General features: G+C 41.2%; 2 protein-coding genes across 9 annotated transcripts; one reads left to right on the top strand and one right to left on the bottom strand.

The window, feature by feature from the left end:
* Positions 1-629: 629 nt before the first annotated feature.
* lsm11 (LSM11, U7 small nuclear RNA associated) lies at positions 630-3,490 on the bottom strand. Its single transcript, XM_039812999.1, has 4 exons — positions 2,983-3,490; positions 2,213-2,352; positions 1,977-2,060; positions 630-1,216 (listed from the first exon to the last, which is right to left on the bottom strand). Exons 1-4 carry the CDS (start codon positions 3,434-3,436, stop codon positions 875-877), a joined length of 1,020 nt encoding a protein of 339 aa, XP_039668933.1. The 5' UTR covers positions 3,437-3,490; the 3' UTR covers positions 630-874.
* A 1-nt stretch (position 3,491) lies between these two features.
* thg1l (tRNA-histidine guanylyltransferase 1-like) lies at positions 3,492-17,526 on the top strand. 8 transcript variants are annotated; one of them, XM_039813008.1, is made up of 7 exons: positions 3,492-3,575; positions 4,938-5,141; positions 5,226-5,402; positions 5,507-5,676; positions 5,802-5,890; positions 7,068-7,175; positions 16,917-17,526. In XM_039813008.1, the coding sequence occupies exons 2-7, from the start codon at positions 4,948-4,950 to the stop codon at positions 17,076-17,078; spliced, it is 900 nt and encodes a 299-aa protein (XP_039668942.1). In that variant the 5' UTR covers positions 3,492-3,575; positions 4,938-4,947; the 3' UTR covers positions 17,079-17,526. The 8 variants fall into 8 exon arrangements, with proteins under 8 accessions (XP_039668942.1, XP_039668939.1, XP_039668940.1 ...); XM_039813005.1 differs by lacking the exon at positions 3,492-3,575 and adding an exon at positions 3,997-4,100; XM_039813006.1 differs by lacking the exon at positions 3,492-3,575 and adding an exon at positions 3,997-4,109.
* The last annotated feature ends 3,846 nt before the right edge of the window (positions 17,527-21,372 follow it).

The following is a 21,372-nucleotide window of genomic DNA, read 5'->3' as shown; positions in this document are numbered from 1 at the left end:
CACACAATATTGAAAGTAACAGTATATAGATAAACAGCAACTCAGCTACAGCTAGAATGTGTCCTATTTATGGCATATAAATATATAGAAAGAGGGTCAATTAAACTCTGCAGTCAAATTAGGAAAAACTAAAATAAGACACTCAGACCCAGAAACATTATAGCAACATACAATCATTCTGTGCCAATCATCCAAAAGTAACCTGTGTCATTTAAAACAGAAACAAAAAACATCTTTACAACTTCCATGAGATGCAGTAAATTGTGCTTTTATGGGTAATGTGCCCATTAAAGAGTAAAAGCAATCTGAGACGTCAAGACAAATGACAGCTTTTGAGTGCCATCTGCAATCTCTAGCTTCACAAACTCAATTATTCATAATGCATTTATGTAGTCCGCTGAGACTGCGCTGTCATTCCTGTTCAAACTAACGGGGAAAAGCAACATAAAGGGACAAGCTCTTTGAGATGACAATGGCCTCACAGATGGCACTGATGTGTTTATGCTGCCACCTGCTGGGTAATAACCATAACTCAAACACATTATTATGTGTTATTAATGCAGTGGCATAACGGTGTCAAAATAAATTTCATTTAGTGGCTGTCAGACAAAAGAAAACAAGACAAGAAATCACTATAATTAGAACTGAGAAGCTTTTATTTCTCAAAATCATGATGATTTCTCTGGTGGGCAGAAATAATCCTCCATATCAATATGATATAACAGTTGTTTTTGATTCCTCTGAATCCAATTCAATCACATCTCTGGCAGCTCATCTACAGTACTTCACACCTATTACTACAGATGTTCAGCATCAAATTGATTGTGGTCGTAGCCCACCTTTTTATCCAGGGTACATATCAAACAGAGGAGAGTCAGAGTGGCTGTGGGTTAACCAGGATAACGTTCTCACCCCGGATGAAAAGCTGGTTGATGTGGCGTGTGTGGACCTTGCCATACATCTGGGAGTCTTTCTTCTGACAGACCTCCAGACCCTGGGCCTTCAGCGAGACTTTGTGTTTGTCCTGTTTGATTTTGTCTGACAGTTTGGACTCTGTACTGCTGTCCCATCTCTTGCTAGTAGGGTGAGCAGACAGGTTTTTTGGAGTACTTTTGGGGTTCGAAGGCTGATGCTTGCTGGCTGTTTCCTGGGCTTCGTGCTTCTTTGCTGGCTCATCACCTCCTGGGCTCTCCTGGAGCTTCAGCTTCTCAAAGAGCTGCACAGAGAGCTCAGTCACATTAACATTTGTGGATTAAATTTAAAGCTTTAGATTCTATTTTTTAAGAAATCAAACCCCATTTTGATACTGTCTATGGTTGGCACATGTACATTATGTAATTTCCTCTGTATATAATAATCAGTGTTACTTGTGGGATGCGCCTGCACAGGATCCAAATTACCTGCCTACGCAGGAGGGATTCACAGAAACATACGCATACAATCCAGCATTACTGTTTGAAAGTTGATCTAATTGACAATTGGCTCTGCCAATGCACTCATCAGAGCTGTATTACTACTAATGCTAACACACCACAATTTCCTACTGCTGCTAGTTCATAATAAAGGTGGGACAGCTTTTATTGTGAAGCAGTCACAAAAAGCACAGACAGCATTCATCAAACGGGTCTACAAAACAAGACAATGGTCAGACAGCGGATTGCTTTTAAATATTACAGGGAGCAACGAAACAAGGAGCAGCAGCTACAGTAAGATGAAGAGTTTGATGCACACGTCCAAGTCCTCAGCAAGGTAACAGACTTCACCGTGCCCTGCTGTTGTGTGGAAAACTACTCGCACCATCACAGCATGAAGATAGATTGCAGTGGCAATTATTTGTCACTGGCTTTTTAATCCAAACTGAAGTTTTCTGGGCATCACCAAATCAAACAAGACATTCATTTCACAGATTGTTACTCTGACTATTACAGACTAAAAAACATATTTCAGTCAGATATACATTGAAAACTAGTGCCTACCCGTGAGATGGTGAGGGCCTTTTCATGGTAGAATGCCTCTCCAAGCAGAGGCTCTCTGTACGTCTCATCTACATCTACCATTGCCTGAAAAAGACAAATAAAAACAAATGGTGAAAGCACGATCTTAAGACATCAACTTCCAACTTGATTATAACATATGTTGTGGATTGTTTCAGATTGGACATATGGCGGAGTCAAGTGAGAACTGAATGAGAGTGAGTGTGAGCGCAGCTCACCATGTTCCAGAACTTGTCGAAGGCCACGACAAAGCCAGAGCACACTCCCCTCAGTCCCTTGAAGGTCCTGATGTGAACTTTGACCCGTATCCTCTCCTCAACACACCGGTACAACTGCCCCAACGGACTGCCTTCACATACTGAAGAAAACACATGACGTGTGGGTTACACAACGGTCTCTACAACCAATACATTACAGAAGGGAGCACAAAAAGATTTCTGCCAAATAAGGATAAACATGCAAAAGTTACTACTAGATTTGAACTTTTAGATGGTGTACAAATATTCACTATTTCCAGCTTCTGAAATATGAGGATTCAGAATAATTGGCAGATTCATAGCATTGCGAATGGAATATCTGAGTTTGGACTGTAGGCTGGGCATAAGCTATTTTTAAATAGCTTTGGCTGAAAGAAAAAAAAACAACCTTACATTTACTCAACTATTTAAAATAATAATGGTCACAAACAACACAAATCTATATTCGGTTATGTCAGGTTCATGGTAATAATTCAGTCAGTTGAATTCTACAGGTTTGGTTTCCCACTTGAAAAGCAGGACATTGATCTGAAATAAAAGGTAAAAAATGACGTTCAGGTATCAGTCTGAAATGAAAAATATTATGACAGAATTACAACTTATATTTGAGTAATTGTGTTGTGTTGTTACCAAACTGATCCCTAATACTGCATAAAATAAAAGTATGTTACACCCTTCTAAGTCAGTCCCAGCTAACTGTTGTGATGTGTAGCAGTAGTGGTTCAACCTACAGGGCATCCTCGTCAGGACATTTTTCTGGGGCTTGTGCCTCCTTCTCCGCTGTGTCCCGCTGCTCTCCCCCTCCTCCTCTGGCCGTTTGTTCACAACGAGCTTCTTAAGCCTTTCGATGCGCTCCGGGTCCGCCGCCCCTTTCATCGCCTTTAGCCGCCTTTTCTCCACATTCTCCGGTTTGGCTCTGCCCCGGCCGCCTTTCAGAAAGCTCTCGTACTCTGCCACATTGTTGAAACTTTTGACATTTGGAACAGGAATCCGTACAGTGGGCGAGTACAAGGCCAAGAGGGGATCAAAGTGATCAGAGCAGACATCTATTTTATCTGCGTCATCATCCCCAGCTTTACTGTCCGCCTGTGGTTCGTGCTCCGCTACTAATGGTGTACTCGAGCAGGTTGCAGATACATTTTCTTTACTGTCTGATTTTACACCTTTTCTTTCCCTCTCCTCCATGTTTTAAACAGCCGCAGATGAGCTCACGGTGAAGCAAAGAATCCTGGGTAATTTGCTGTCTTTTCAGGCTGAGCTTTCACTCTGCACATGTGTCAAGAGACCCGTCACACATCCTAGACTAGAGCACGTCAGTCAAGTGGTGCGTTTCAATCCGTAAGAGTTATTTTTGTGTGGTTTTCAAAAAAGAAATCCTGTAATAGTTTGATAGTTATAGCCTACTTATGTAAACATACTTTGAAGAATTCCCACAGGAAACAGCCTTCAACTAGACTAAAAGTTCCGTAAAACTTGTTTAACCTCTTACTCATACACGATCTTTGATTGCACTCGCCCTTCCTTTACCACACGATGGCGCTAAAACACAAATTATACGCTAAATTAAACATAATTAGGTTGCTTCTACGTAAATCTGTTTTTCTTCATCGATTATCCAATGCAGCTGGCACAATAATCAATTGATGATCGATTTTACAGGGGGGGGCAAACAAGCAACTGAGAACAATAAGCTATTTGTTTTTAATTTATTGTTTGTTAGTTTTAGCAAAGAACTTCTAATATATCCGTAGACCGGCTTTGGTTTTAGACTTGCGCTCCGGAACCAATGTTCGTAGCGTCTGCGGAATCACTACGACATAATTCGTTGACGGACTGTACACAAACCAACGTATGTGAGGTGACTGTCTCAGAATAAAAGTAGCTATAAGTTGATATTTTTATTATACTACTAAATCAATTAACGGTGTTTGTGTAACTAATGAAATAGCTAGATATTAACGATGAAATAACGTTAGCTAACTAGCTGGTTACTGTAACGTTAGCTGTAGTGGACTCAGCGTAACACCACACATGATAGCATCCACGTGTAGTTAAGTAATAACTAACTAATGTTATGACATGTTTATTCCATAATGACTTGGATTTATTTTTTAAATTGGCTTTGATGTCACCGTACAGTAACGTTAGTTAAGGTTAGATGTTAAAAGCAGCTAATATGTCTTCATGTAGAGGGAGAAGTATGAGGTGAATTTATCATTAATAGGCTACTTCTGAATCTATTTCAATTACCACCAAATCATTTGGTTAACATGATGTATTTCTTATTGCTATTCTCTGTTATTACTTAATCATGAACAAGAGACCGTTTTTATTGGTAAATTAACAAATGTGAAGTTGCAACTAAAGATGTCATCATTGCACACACACACACACACACACACACACACACACACACACACACACACCCACCCAGCAGCAGTGTCCATGTGCCCTAACACGGGATGAATGATGGATCCTACTGACACTAGAATCCTTACTCAAAACCAGACTTCAGATCAGCAGTATTGATACTTTGGGGATCGATCTGCCCACCCGCACTCTCTGTTGGATTATTTTGGCTGTAAATATGACTACTCCATAACTGCTGTGAATGTGTGTAATATATATAAATATATATATATATATATATATATATAGTGTGTGTGTGTGTGTGTGTTGTTTTCAGGAGCACCCTCATGCTGATTGGAAAGGCTTTTAGACTTGGTGGACGTGTCAGGTCTGGGGTTATCAAACCGTTGGCCTGTCTTTTTACCGCTCCCAGCAACATGGCCAAGAGCAAGTTTGAGTATGTGCGCAACTTTGAAACCGATGACACGTGTCTACGAAACTGCTACATTGTTGTGAGACTGGACGGGCGCAACTTCCACAAGTGAGTTTCCTCTTTAAGCTCCACATGTCTCTGTGATGATGATTCCTCTCTCTGTTGTTTAGAGTTTCTTGAATTCTGTTTCAGGTTTGCAGAGCAGCACGAGTTTACAAAGCCCAATGACAACAGAGCCTTGGGCCTGATGAGCCGGAGTGCACGCTCTGTCATGGAAGAACTCGAGGATATCGTCATCGCTTACGGTCAAAGTGACGAGTTCAGCTTTGTTTTCAAGAGGACCTCCACCTGGTTTAAAAGGCGAGCCAGGTACCAAGGTTTTGCCAAACTGTCATCTCCATATAATGCTTCTTATGTTTTGTTGCATTTTATCTTTTAAATGTATTTATTTCCCTCTCTTTCTCTTCTGGCAGTAAGCTCATGACCCATGTGGCCTCCCAGTTCTCCTCTTCATATGTGTTTTACTGGAAGGAGTTTTTTGGGGAACAGCCCCTCTTGTACCCCCCAGGCTTTGATGGACGTGTGGTCCTGTATCCTAGCAACCACAACCTCAGAGACTACCTCAGCTGGAGGCAGGCAGATTGTAAGTGCCTACTGCGCTCTAACTGTTTTACAAAGTCACGCGTCTGACTCCTAGAGGGATCTGTGTATTAAACTGACGAGGGGAAAAGATGGCAGACTGTGTTTTTGTGTTTTTGGGTCTTTCAGGTCACATAAATAATTTGTACAACACAGTGTTTTGGACTTTAGTACAAAAGGGGGGACTCACCACAGCCCAGGCAGAGGATCGCTTAAAGGTGAGAGCAAAACACAACCTTAAGTTAATTAATGTGTTTGTGTGTATATGTATTTATACACTATATGTTCTAAGGCCGGTTACACACTGCACGCGTCGCGCGAGCGTGTCAGCCGCGTGGCGTGTCCGTTTATATTTCGGCTCCCATGTTAACAGGTTAGAGCTTACACACTGCCGGCGTGACACGTGCGTCACGTGAGACGCGAGCGTGTTGGAAGCGTTTCCAGGCAAAATAGAATAGGAAAATATGTGTATATGTCATTTAGACACGAATGCACATTAATAAATGACATCTTGATGTTTGAAAGTCTAAGTTTTGACATCAATGTAGATATAAATGTAATACAAAATTTCAGAGAAAATATTTTCAAATATTGCCCCTGTCATACAGAACGAAATATTCTGTAACATATTTTGCAGTCAATACTGCCGACGTTGTCTTGCTTTAATCAAATCAGTAGGCTATATATAAAGGGTACTAGGATAGGCTACGATAACAACGTAGTGTGTGTTCTGAGTGACGGTCCAACATCAGATAGGCTATCTAGGCTCTTTACAGCTACACAAAGTTGTTATAAACAGACAGCCCACTTACCCATTTTTCAGAGTTTGGGGAATGCAGTGGCATGTATACATGTGACTACATTTAAATGACCCATTTTTTGTGCATATTCACATGATCACCACATTATTTACTTGTGGCGTATTCTTATTGGAGATGAACACATGCCACTGCTACTGACTGACACAGCTGTTCTCTGGAAGTCTCCATTGTCCGCTGGGCTTTGAGGGGAAACTCCGATGAAGTCATGATAGCTGACGAGTTGTACACATTGTAATTCTAGCTGGATGTTTGGGCAACATGAGTAATTCGCAGCCCAACTTTCATGCTTTGTAGTTCCCTTTTATCACTTTAAAAACATTTCTTTAGGGACAAAAATGCCAAAGAAGACAAAGATCATCTTCCTTATAGATCATACCATCAATGGATTTACTCATTCAAACAACAAAACATGAATAGAAGCAGTGGCTGGTGTGGTCATTTGAATGGTTTTGTTGGTGGTGTGGATGTTAAGATGACTTTCTCAGTGAGGCATGTCGTATGAGCTGATTTTTGTATATGCACATTTTTGTAATATTGACATGAATACGTCTAACTGTGTTATGTCTCCCTCCAGGGAACATTAGCTGCAGACAAAAATGAGATCCTGTTCTCTGAGTTTGATATCAACTACAACACTGAACCTGCCCTCCACAGGAAAGGCACTACTCTCATCTGGGAAAAGGTGAGCTGCAAAACTCACTTAGTACACTTAGTAAATCTTTTATAGCACAAAAGTTCTAGAGGCACGCTCTACCAGGGGAGCTACCGGGGCACCTCAACAGACCTATTCGTAGGTGAAAGCTTACACCTTGAAAAAATGGAGGTCTATTGAGATGCACAAGTTCTATTTACATTCGGTGGTAGAAGAACAGTCAGCACAAATAGAAAGATCTCCTTTATCAATGGACATTTCAGAGATTCAGAGATTTTTTTTTTTTTTAAAGTTTCTTCAAGGCTAAGAACAAATCACAAGGATCAAAAAGCTGTATCTCTATGTATTTGTTATCATACTGTCTGACATGCTTATATAAATACTGACACTTGTCAATATTCTAGGATCCATTTAGCACCCTAAATCCCATATCTGATGACAGGCCAGGCAGAGCACCAGAGACTACAACATCAGATTTCAGCCTAGTCTTCGTCATTAGGTGTAGGATATGGAATGGTAAACATTTAGTGTTACTGACCGGACTAAACATGCATATAATCATGCCATACTATACATTGACATCAAGTTGATCATATACTTACAGTACCAATACAACTTCATAAAAATATTGTGGTTCTCAGTAATTCCAATCAATTCAATTTATTTATAGTATCAATTCATATCAACAATAGTTATCTCAAGACACTTTACAGATAGAGTAGCTCTAGACCACACAATATAATTTACAAAGACCCAACAATTCCAGTAATTCCCCCAAGAGCAAGCATTCAGTGTGACAGTGGCGAGGAAAAACTCCCTCTCAGGAAGAAACCTGGGACAGACCCAGGCTCATGGTAGGCGGTGTCTGACGGTGCCGGTTGGGTGGTGTGATGAACAGTGGCAATAATAGTCACAATAAAGATAATGGATCAGTGACTAGAACTAGTAGCTGTAGTAGTTCATGACATAGCAGGGCACTGCAGGGTGTCACAGGTGTAACAGGGCATAGCAGGGCGTAGTAGGACGCAGCAGGACGTAGCAGGGCACTGCAGAGCGTAGCAGGTGTAACAGGGCATAGCAGGGCGTGCAGCAGGACCACGGTGACAGGCTGCAACCATGATTTAGGGGCCACCCTAATCCAAGGAATCATGCTGGGTGAAAAGAAAACATATGGACTCTGGGGAATAAGCTCCCCAGAGCTAGGTTAGTAACAAGCATTTCTGGGACATGGATGCACACAAATGGAAAGAGAGAGGAGAGAGACACTCAGTGTGTCAAAGGAAGTCCCCCGGCAGTCTAAAAGTATAACAGCATAATTAAGAGAGACAGGTTAAGGAGAGGAGCCTGGTCAGCCTAGAACTCTCCCCTGCTGGATCGGGCTGTACTGGCCTGCCTCCCTCTACTTTGATTATATCATAGATTATATGGTAGATGAGTCTAACGACTATGAAGAGAAGCAGAGAAGAGAACGGGTGCCGTGTCTTTAGCTATACACCCTCCTCCTTCGGTCTTGGCGAACGCTGCAACTCCTCACTCCCTAACTATAAGCTTTATCAAAGAGGATAGTTTTAAGTTTACTCTTAAATGTGTTGACGGTGTCTCCCCCCCCAAATCCAAATTGGGAGCTGGTTCCACAGGAGAGGAGCCTGATAGCTGAAGGCTCTGGCTCCTGAACCCAGACTGGGAACTGGTTCCACAGGAGAGGAGCCTGATAGCTAAAAGCTCAGGCTCCTGAACCCAGACTGGGAGCTGGTTCCACAGGAGAGGAGCCTGATAGCTGAAGGCTCTGGCTCCCATTCTACTTTTAGAGACTCTAGGAACCACAAGTAACTCTGCATTCTGGGAGCGCAGTGCTCTAGTGGGACAATAAGGTACTAGGAGCTCTTCTAGATATGATGGTGCTTGACCATTTAGAGCTTTGTAGGTCAGGAGAAAGATTTTAAATTCAATCCTGGATTTTACAGGAAGCCAATGCAGAGAAGCTAATACAGGAGAAATATGATCTCTTTTCTTAGTTCTTTCTTAAGGGACTTATTTGGGCAACCTGATAGTAAGGAATTACCATTAGTCCAGCCTGGAAGTAACGAATGCATGGACTAGTTTTTCAGCATTGTTTTGAGATAGGATGTTCTTAATTTTGGCAATGTTATGCAGGTGAAAAAAGGCTGTTCTTGAGATTTGTTTTAAGTGGGCGTTAAAGGATATATCCTGATCAAAAATAACTCCAAGATTTCTGACAGTAGTGCTAGAGGTCAGGGCAATACCATCCAGGGTAGCTATATCTTTGGATAATGAGGTTCGGAGGTGTTTAGGGCCAAGCACAATCACTTCAGTTTTGTCTGAGTTTAACATCAGAAAATTGTAGGTCATCCATGTTTTTATATCTTTGATACATGATTGGAGTTTAGTTAACTGACTGGTTTCGTCTGGCTTAATTGATAGGTATAATTGGTCATGTGCATAACAATGAAAGTTAATTGAATGTTTCCTAATAATATCGCCTAGAGGAAGCATATATAAGGAGAATAGAATTGGTCCAAGCACTGAGTCTTGTGGAACGCCATGGCTAACTTTAGCGTACCTGGAGGATTTATCGTTAACATTAACAAAGTGAGATCGATCTGATGAATAGGACTTAAACCAGCTTAATGCAATTCCTTTAATGCCAACTAAATGTTCCAATCTCTGTAACAGGATGGTATGGTCAATAGTGTCGAATGCAGCACTAAGATCTATTAAGACAAGTACGGAGACAAGTCCTTTGTCTGAAGCAGTTAGGACGTAATTTTCACCAGTGCTGTCTCTGTACTATGATGCATTCTAAATCCTGACTGAAAGTCCTCAAATAAGCTATTGCTATGTAGAAAATCACATAACTGATTGGCCACTACCTTCTCAAGGATCTTGGATAGAAAGGGAAGGTTAGATATAGGTCTATAGTTGGCTAAGACCTCAGGATCAAGGGTGGGTTTTTTCGGAAGAGGTTTTATCACCGCTACTTTAAATGACTGCGGTACATAACCTGTTAATAAAGACATATTGATCATATCTAGTAATGAAGTGTTAACAACGGGTAGAGCTTCTTTAAGTAGCCTCGTGGGAATGGGGTCTAACAGACGATGGTTAGACCTCATCCCGATAAGATGGCTATAGCACTGTCAGATAGGCATCTAGTGTAGAAGCTTTTATCTAATTGTGTATAGTCGGGTAGTAAGAATTCAAAAGTTATTAGAGAATCGTCTGATAATAAGGATTCTGCGGAAATACTATCAAAGGTCCCATGACATGGTGCATTTTGGATGCTTTTATATAGGCCTTAGTGGTCCCCTAATACTGTATCTGAAGTCTTTTTCCCAAAATTCAGCCTTGGTGCAGAATTACACCTGGGGGGGGGGGGGTGGCCTTGACCAACTGCCACTTTGCTTGTTTGAAAGCCATGATGTCTCTCTCTCATGGGTGGGCCAAATTCTCTGGGCGGGCAAAGCAGAGAAAAGGGAGGTAACCTTGCTCCTTAAGACCTCATAAGGAGAAGATTCCTGATTGGCCCATCTGAGGTTTCATTTTCTCAAAGGCAGTGCAGGATACCCAGGGCTCGGTTTACACCTATCGCCATTTCTAGCCACTGAGAGACCATAGAAAGGCTGGGGGAACACATATTAATGTTAAAAAACCTCATAAAGTGAAATTTTCATGCCATGGGACCTTTAAATCTTCAATTTCGATGCCATATGCCAGCACAAGGTCGAGGGTGTGGTTAAAACAGTGAGTGGCCTTATTCACACTCTGACTGAAACCAATTGAATCGTCAATGGCCACATGGATATTAAAATCACCTACAATAAGTACTTTGTCTGACTTTAGGACTACACATGATAAAAAGTCAAATTCAGAATATGGACCTGGAGCTCGGTAAACAACCATGTTGGATGTTGAAGATTAAGAACAAGGCTTTCAAACGAGTCATAATTTAGTTTAGGATTAATTAACAGGCTTGAATCAAATATGGCTGCAACTTCCCCTCCTCGGCCTGAGCCTCTAGGAATTTGAGTATTAATATGACTGGGAGGAGTGGCTTCATTTAGACTAACATATTCTTCATGGCCCAGCCAGGTTTCAGTAAGACAAAATAAATCAATTTTATTATCTGATATCAAGTTTAATTCCAATTAGGTTGTTAAGTATTGCCCCTCTTTTATTTACCTTTGATTTAACCGATCTGAGTCGGAGAACAGTCACCGTGGTTATTAGACTATGAGTGGGCGGTTTCTCCAACGGAAGCACAGAGGAGCGCGTAGCACTGCACCTCTGATTACTAATATCAAACTTGGGTTGTCATGGTTTATGACCGAAAATAGACTTTTTTGATATGAGAGCGGCTCCATCCAGAGTGGGATGAATGCCGTCTCTCCTAATCAGACCAGGCTTTCCCCAGAACGCCCTCCAGTTGTTCATGTAGCCCACATCATTAGCTGGGCACCACCTGTACATGTCATCGCTGATCAGGTTTGGCAGGGGTCCAGAGAAAACTACTGAGTCTGACATTTTCTTTACATATGCACAAAGTGACTTAACATTAATTTTAGTGATCTCTGATTTGTGTAATCGGGTATCATTACCACCTACATGAAGTATGATCTTAACTGTATTTATGGTTCTTTTTATTTTCAGCCAGCAGCTTTAGATGGGATTCTATATCGCTCTGGCCCCAGGTACGCACACAACCGCAGCCACTTTTCTTGGAGCCGCTAACCTCACGTTTCGCAATATAGAGCTCCCCATAACCAGCGCTCGCTTCTCAGCGGGTGTATCACTGAGAAGGGAGAAACTGTTAGAGAGGCGAAGATGCTCCGGTTTAGAGCGACCGCCGTCATGTGCACTCCCCGGTATAGAGCTAGCGCTACGCTTCTTTCGTACAGTCACCCACTCGCCCGGCTGCTCGGGCCTGCCGGGGGACTGCTAACAGAAGCTACAGTATGTTGGCCCGCACCAGCTTGCAGCATACGATTTTGATTCCATGGTGCAGAACCGTGCCTCAAACTCACTAAGCCTCACCTCCAGAGCAGCATTTATTATATGTATCTTTATCACTAAAGGAGGCAGAGGAATAGCTGACACACAGAGCAAGGGAGAGCAGGAGAGGGGGAGGAATTAGCCATTGCTAATGGCTAAGCTAAAGTAGCTAACAGCGTTTTAACAATTGTGAGATCAGCGAGGCAGTCGCTGTAAGAGAAGAGAACTACAAGTGCTTGAGTATAACTGGAGTAGTTTAAATGCAAACCAGGCAAATAGCTGCTAAATTAAACAATAAAGCAGAGTTGAGTAAGTTTTTGCTGGAGCAGCAAACTAGCGTTTGTAACCCGGGAACACCGGAAGTGAGACAATACGCTTACCGTAAACGTCAGCACGTCAGTATGTAGACCTCCATTTTTTCAAGGTGTGACCTATCACTTTACAATTAGAGCTTAGATCGGGCTCAAAAAATCAAGCCCGACCCTACCAGAGCCCGTTGTGTCCGAGCCCGGCCCGACACATTAACTGGAATTATGTGCCCGAGCCCGATTTAAACCCAATTTAAATGTTTTTAATACGTGGACCATTATAACTGACATTCTCAACTACAATTTAGAGTTGTTTGAACTACAGAAATCTGTTTAGAATTATCTTAATGAATACCGGTAATGCAACAATGACGAAGCACGTAAACTGCACTGTTTGTTTATTCAGAATGGAATGGATCGCAAATGGATCTGAATGAAGAAACGTAAAAAAAAAACTCGACCCTATAAGCTCCCTCAGCCAAATAGTGTGGGGAACAGATCAAGGCAGCAACATAATCAAAGCCCTGGAACCATATAGGAGACTTTCTATCTAATGAATACTGTCCTTCGCCACGGTCTGCATGCTGACGCACTGGCCGACAACAGTGCTGCAGAGGGGGGGGGGGACACAATATCAGCACAGTTTACCTCACACTCAAGTCAGTGCAGGACATACACCCAGAGCTACGGGAGAAGCTGGAGAGGCATAGCTTGCTCCCCACCGAATAGGGCTAATAAAGTAATGATTAAAAAAACACAAATGCTTGATCAAGGGCATGGCCCGGCCCGATCATAGCAGCGTATAAAATTGGCCCGGTCGGGTCGGGTCCGGTTCTGGCTCGGGCAGAGAATCTAAACTCTATTAAGAATAGGTCTGTTGGGGTGCCCGGGTAGCTCACCTGGTAGAGCATGCGCCCCATGTAGGCTGAGTCCTTAGCAGCAGCCCGGGCTTGATTCTTACATGTTGTACTTTTGTGCTATAATGGATTTACTAAGTGTGAAGAAGAGGCAACTTTAGAAAAAAGAACCTGTGTGGGTTAAAAGGTGTCAGACTACGAGTGAATTAGTTCTGATCCAGACCTCACTTTAGAACGGGGAACATGAGTGAGAGCTTCATATTTATACAGGGAGAATTATTATAAGGCCCATACTGAGCAAAGCTTATTAGGATTATCATTCATGTACAACAACTTCCTAATTTACTATTGACAAGCAGTACTTATAAGGTTATTGAGGAAAAACTCTTAGCATAAGAGCTTTAATACGTGCTTTTAAATGACTCGTTTACAATGACTAGTTACAGTAATGTGTTCCTTAATATAAAGTGTTACCCTTAACATTTACTGTTGATGTTTTGTGAAGCTGAAATGTAGGGCTGAAACGATTCCTCGAATAATTCGATTACAAAAAATCCTCGATGCAAAATGACTTGCCTCGAAGCTTCGTTAAATCAATGTTACCAACGTTGTATCGCTGACGGACGGTGTTTCCGCACGGAGCATTATCAGGGTACCCGCGGGGTCTTAAAAGCATTGAAAAAGTCTTAAATTTGATAATCTCAAATTAAGGCCTTAAAAGCCTTGAATTTGGTATACAAAGTCTTGGATTTCGTTACAAAGGTCTTATATTTTTCGCCTTTCCTAGGATTAAGTTCATACCGTAACAAAATGAACTGTTACTAATGTAGGCTAATTTAAAAACTTACCGGACGCACCGGAGGACCGAGACACAAAGTAAACACGCCTCTCTGACTGGTACGGTACGTTAGCGGTTAAACTGACGCGCGGATGTGCGGAATGTTTCGGTGTGTCGAGCCTGGTTGGCCACTCAGCCTTCAGACAAAGCTCAAGGTAACAGGCTAACGGCTTATTAGCTAGCCAAACACCGAGCGGCTCCATTAATCTGCTAGAACAAACGGAGCGAGCAGCCGCCGCGCTCTAACATCTGTTGATCCGTGCAGGACTTCACGGTGAGCGGACTGTTTAGAGACCATGTGACTACAGGTAACGTTAAAGGTTCGCTGCTACTGTAGCGGAGCTGCAAGTAAACCAGGGCCTCGCAGTCATACATTGAGCTGCGAGTCACCCATTTCGGTCTTTTGTCACGCAGTCCCGCCACACATTGTATTTCACGCAAAAAACTATAATATATTTAATTACTTCAATTCATTAATAAATATATATTTAATATGCGTCGTTCGCTTACATTTTTCGCACGCTCTCACTATGAAACTAACAGGAATCCAGTGTGTGCTCCAGTGTGTGCTTGCCTGCCCTTAAAACCTAAGATCCCTGAGTTCGCCGCTGAACTGAGCTGTGTGTTTTCAGTGTTAAACACAGCTGCAGGTATTCATGCACGACTGTTGTTGGTGATACAGAGGTGGAAGACTTACTCAGATCGTGTATTGAAAGTAGAAAAAACTGTGTTGTAGAGTTACAAATTACTTGTCAGTTACAAGTCCTGCATTCAACATAACAACAAGTAAAAGTGCTCTTATGCAGTGTAATTATCTTATTTTATTGGATTATATTATAACCCAATAAATTGTATTAAATGACTGATACTTTAAATACAATGTGTTATTTAATTCAAGTAGCCTACTTGTACATAATTATTTTCTAGGTTTTGAAATTTATATAGATTTGACATTTTCCCCTCATACTTCTGTCGGAATGGGTACGAAGTTGGCATTGAATTTCATTTGAAATGGTATTAAAAAGGTCTTAAAAAGCCTTGAATTTAAGTTGGAGGATCCTGGGGGTACCCTGATTATTACTGTCGCACAGATGCGGCTCAGTCTGCTGCTGGCTACACATGCCAGAGCGTAAATAGCGAGGGACTAAGAGAAGAGACAGGCTGGAGAAAACGACAGAAAGTGTCCAAAGTTTGGAATCAGTTCAAACGTAATTAAAACTAAAACTCTGTACAGTGTGTCTACTGCAAAATCAAAGACAAGAAAATAGGTAGTGGTGACCACGATCTGATCTAAAGAGCTGACACGTCGACTATCCCTTCGGAAAAACAGCTGATTGTTGCGCATCTCTCTCTCTCTCTCTCTCTCTCTCTCTCTATATCTATCTATCTATCTCTCTCTCTACGGAGAAACAGCTGATCAACGACCTAATAGCATAAGTGTAACAGAGCTGTGTGACATTATAAACAAATCTATAAATGAAAATATGTTGAGTATAACTAATATTTACATATAGGCCTACTGTATATACAGATCAGTCTCAGATTGAAACTTGTAATTCTGAAAGTTAAGTCGCACAATTTAATGTAATGTTTGTGTATGTTTAATGTATGCCTTAGTTTGAGGTTGATATCATTTGAAAAAAAAAGATTCTTTAAAAACAATGTAATATGGCACTTAGATGCACTTAATATGTTTAGTTTTTTGAGAGATGATATTGTAAGCAATGTAGGCAATACAGATGTTGCTTTTTTCCCAAAATGTTGCTTTTTTCCCTAGTTTGGGTTGTTTAAAAACACACAAAAAAAATGTATCGATTAATCGATCGATAAAGTGCTAGATTAATCGATTACAAAAAGAATCGATAGCTGCAGCCCTACTGAAATGTCTTCGGTGCATGTTCATGTACTGCTTTGTTATTCCTGGCTTCACAAATGTAGTTGTCTATTTTGTAGTGTTTCTATTTTTCATAGTCATGTGGTCCACTAACTTGCAGGTTCCACTTTCAAAACTCCCAACATCTGATGATTGATACTCAGCTGCTGAAAAGCGCTGCATTGGCAGTCTTATTTTTGTCTTGCATTCAAATATTTGCCATTCTGCAGCTAATTTTTTAAAGTGTTCTTAATGCATCAACAGATAAACTTCTCAATGGGTCCCTGCTCATACCTCATTAACAAATGCAAATAATGTAGCTTGACAATAAATAAAGGTGACAAAATGTTCACTATGTAGGAATACAAATGTAACTTTAAAGTCTTTTAGTGAAATTAAATAAAAATAAATTAATTATTGCCTGCTCAAAAAGTGATTATTATTATTATTATTATTATTATTATTATTATTATTATTATTATTATTACAGTGCTGCATATATGTTACCTACTCATGGCATTGCATTGTGGCTTTGTTATTGATTAACAAGAATAAAAAAAGATGTGTTACCAGTAGCAATTTTTAAAATAGCGCTTAAGTATTTAAGAAGGATTGTATTTAAATGAAACAGTTTTTTTTGGAAATACGCAAATTAGCTTTTTGTTTTTTGCAAGAAGATTGAAACCAATCTCATATCTGTCCGTTAGCTTAGTTTAGCATAAAGACTTTAAACTGGACTGGACTATTTCTTGGCCGAGTGAAGTGACTTTCTGAAGTCTGGCTGAGTCTTTGGACAGATATGAGAGTGATATTTCCCAAAATGTTGAACTATTCCTTTAATTTCTTTTAATTGCACTAATCTTATTCCTCATTTTTTGTGTCCAGAGGGATGAAACTGTCCTCAAACGCATGAAGCTCCCCAACGAAGAGGAGAAGGACGTGGCCGTGACTCGCAGCAGGAGGAGGGTGCAGGCCCACCACTGTGACATTATCGGAGAGCAGTTCTGGGAGGACCACCCAGACGTCCTGGAGGACGACAACTGCTAACAACAGGAGAAAACCTCTGAACGGAGTCTGGCCAGCCATACAAGCAGTGGGCAGACGATAGAACAGCTTGTTGTTGACTGATGGAGAGAAACAACATGCCACCCATGAAGCTTAGTACACTTGAATACTTTGAAAGAGCTTTTTCTGAGACTGAAGCCTTTTGATGATTGACTTTGTACAATGACTCTCTCCCAGGAACAACCTATTTTTACTTTTACATATTAAACTTGTATCATAATGTTCCCTAGGACGTGTTCTGCTTAAATCAGTGATGATGCCTGTCATGTTCAAAGGGAAGCAGAAGATTTCATAAGCTTTCAGCAGTTGGTGTTGAGGACATATACGCAGCAGTTTGATACTGCCCCAGACATCTTCCCAATCCTAGTCTAGTGCATGTAGCTTTGCGTAAGTTGCTTTACCAAAAATATATTTGATATCATGAATAACATTATTCAGAATACTACCATCACTTGATCTTTCAGCATGTTTAACATGATTCGTCTTGGCCCACTGTTTTTTTAATCTGTGTGTGGCCTTTTTTTTTACTCTCATCTATCTTTTTTTTGTTTAGGAAGCAGAGTTTCCTAATGGTTGAAATGTTATGATACAGGATGCCTATCTGCAAAGTGTTTAGTATCACTTACAGTTTATAGTAAGAAAGCATATCTCAATCAATCAATCAAAGTCAAACTACGTCTGGCCCAATAACCACGTTGTTTCAGTCCGCACGATTGTCATAGCGATACACAGCCGGTTGCCATGGAGTCAACCTTGAACAGTCCGAGTCAACAATCAGCAGGTGTCTGTGGGAGTCGGGTAAGGAACGCAAGAGTGTGTCTCGCTGCAGTGCTTCCAGGGGGAGGTGTTGTACAACACCAGCCTCGGCCAAGGCCAGTGCTGGTGCAGGGAGCCGAAAGATAAGATTGGAATTTGTTTTGTCTTAGGGCGAGTAGGCGCATTTAGTTACACACGTCTTCTCTAAAACGTCCATTCTGGTCTCCGAATCGATCAATTTTCCTTTGTAAAGCCGTGAGTTTCTCCAAGATGTTGTCCAGACCTTCCAAAGCTGTCAGTTTCACCAAGATGGTATCCAAGTTGTGGTTCATAGTGTTCATAGTCACAATCTGAGTTCCGACAGCTCTGCCCACAGCTTCGACCATGACGGGCAGCCTCGTAATTTGCTCGGCTCCCGTCTTCTTCCTAATTTCTCGATAAACCAGGGTAATGCCTGAGCCAATCAGCAAAATAACTGCTATCATGGTTCCGAATAGGTAGATATCTTCAATGTCCTCCACGGAAAGAGCCGCCAGACACACGACCCGCCACCTCTCCCACGTGTCCATCGTGTAGCCAGCTGCGAACGTTCCGGCAGGGCAGTCGGGTTCCCCCGAACCCAGGCTCCTCGTCGAGAAGATGGTGTCAATTGCGCTGAGAGACCAGTTGATCAAATCCATAATTCCTGGTTGTTTATGTTTTTTTTTTTTGGAGCAGTGCAGAGAGAGAGACTCTCAAAAGTACACAGAGACAAAGACTAGACGAGAGAGCAAAGCAGGGTAGGCAACGGGAGGAGAGGGAGAGAAATGCGACCGCCTTTGTCGACAGCCAAGACAAGAGATAGGAATAAGCAGAAACCAATACCTTGGCAGTAGACCTTGTTAAAAAGCATGTAGCTTCTCTACTGTACTTTATGTAACCAGGAGTCGACAGCTGGATCTGTCACAGAGGTGTATTTTAATAAGGTCTCCATAATGAGTTAATGAACAATTACACAATGCACTTCAATTAAGTAAGATGTACAAAAACAAGTTATGATTGCAGAAGTAGAGGTCGACCGATTCATCGGTTTTGCCGATTAATCGGCACCGATAGTTGATTGGTGGAACTATCGTTATCGGCAAAAATCCATACCGATAGTTTTTCCTGGTTGCGTCCGTTGCTGGAGCGGCTGAGAAGCGCGCGCTGTCATTCATTACACAGTACACGAGAGCTGAGAAGGGTCATGCATTACAATAGCGGCCTCTAGAGGCGAAATAAAAACCATCACTGATGCCTCGTGTTGTTTATTTTCGACACGTGTTACTGCGCGCTGCACGGAGAGCACATGCTGTGCAGAGAAGGCTGACATCAGATGCGCGTTTAAAGCATCGACAGCAAAAAGGTATGTATACTGTACAATTTGTCATATTATAAAGTTATTAATTTGTTGAATAGATGCTGCATTAGTAGAGAAAGAACAGCACAACAGTATGTTTGTTTGCTTTCGAGGCTGAGATGACGCTAAACATTAGTAGTAGGCTAACTTACCTCAAGCGGTTAAACACTGACAAAAATAAATGCAAGTCCGACCCAAATCGTCCACGATCCGTCTAGTGGCTGCCGCTGGAGAATTGAGATGTGTAGAATCGACAGCGCATTCATTTTAAAATCCTCAGCGGAGGAGCATCAACAACTGCCCGAAAGCACGGTAGCGTTATATGGTGGAGCGAGATAGAGAGTGAGTGATGAGAGAGAGCGCCCAGCGGCGTTAGAACAAAGCCGTGGCGTGTCTCATTGAAATAAAAAGTGTTTTCGCCGATTCATCTCTAGAAATGCGACTGTAGCGAGCATGTCACTATCACTAACATCCACGTTTATATTTACACGCAACAAATGATATATCCAGCTTCAAAAAAGTCTAAAAGTCGGAAGTTAGAACGAATGCATTGTGCAAAGAGTGGTTGCTATGGAGACGATACACAGTGTTGAGTTCTGTTGACAGTTGCGTTGAGTTCCGTTGCTCTGATTGGTTGTAGGTCTATCCAGTGAATGAGCATTATAATTCATATAAAGGACAAACTATTTACAGTTCTTCAAAAAAGGCCCGTTCTACAGAGAAGAATGGCGTCACTGTTTTGAGATTTGGCATACATTTGGGCCTTTTTTGAAGAAATGTAAATAGTTTGTCCTTTATATGAATTATAATGCTCATTATGTTTATTTTTGCACTGGATGACTCCAAATATGTAGGAGTTGTTTGTAGGAACTGTTTTAGACAACACACATGCTTGTGTAGCATTGCTGTTGGTGTAATATCAATAAATATGATATTATTATTTTGATTATTGGCAAAAGTGTCTGGACTTTTTTTGAAAAAAATGTATGTATTTTGTCAACTGTTTTATCCAGTATCAATTCTAAATACTATCGGTCGATTAATCGGTTATCGGCAAATAGGGCCCAACCTAGCTATCGGTATCGGTAAAATCCACTATCGTTCGACCTCTATGCAGAAGTTGCTCTTTTCATAAGACATAAACTGTGCGCTTAGATCAGTTCACTTGGACCATTGCTGACACATCAATGACTCAACATATGGCCTTATAGTATAGATGGTTGCTTAGTAACCAGAACATGTTGAGGCAAGTGGTGCAGTTATTTAAAGACAGCATGTGTTTACGTGCAGGGCCTACACTGTGGGACACCTGGTTGGAAAAAACTGAGGAAATGGTCGAAAATTGTACTGTAATAGTTCTTTTTAAAATATTTCCTGTTCTCAGATGTGATTGGTTACGTAACCACTGACTGACTGACATTCACATCATATTGTACAGACTGCAATTACAAGCAACCGAGTGGGGAAAAATGTTCACATAAGCCTCGGAGACCACATGGATTTCTGACAGCGACAATATCTTCCACTTGTTGAAAAGAACCACAGTGTCAAAGTGTCAATAAACTGATACCAACATGGTTGATTATAGAATATAGAATATGGGATTCATTCCTAGGTAACATTATCTTCATGAATAAAATCTTCTGCCATATTATGAGTCAGAAAGGAAAGTCTGGAGAATGTCTCGGAGACACAAAGTCATCTTTGTGTTGACAGTAGTTCATTCAAATGTTTAGTTAAAAGATACAAAAACATGCCCTCACCTGGATGCAAAAGTAACATTTTCATCCTTACTCTGTCCATTTATGGGATAGTAATAATAGTAATCATTAGACATGTTAATTCAGTGGGGAGAGCCAACTTTGATCATGTGTTTAGCTTGGTAAATTGCTCTTTAATACAAAAGCATATTTAGCTTTGAAAAGGTCAATAATCTGAAGTGGATTTCATGGAACTGGCAGTGATTCTGTAGTGGAAGTTTCCTTTGCAGCAGGGGGGAAGTTTTCAGAGTTTAGTAAAATGAAAAAAATAAGACAGTCTGAGACTAGAACCAAGTTGGGTTTTTGTATTTTATTAAAGATATATTTGCAAATAGGAGCAACATGATTTCACAAAAGGCCGCAGCCCAGTGTGGAGTCAGTT

The sequence above is a fragment of the Perca fluviatilis genome, chromosome 10 (assembly GCF_010015445.1).
Source record: "Perca fluviatilis chromosome 10, GENO_Pfluv_1.0, whole genome shotgun sequence".
NCBI classification, from domain to species: Eukaryota; Metazoa; Chordata; class Actinopteri; order Perciformes; family Percidae; genus Perca; species Perca fluviatilis.
The sequence above is the reverse complement of the archived record's forward strand: the minus strand, read 5'-3'. Positions and strand labels throughout refer to the sequence as shown.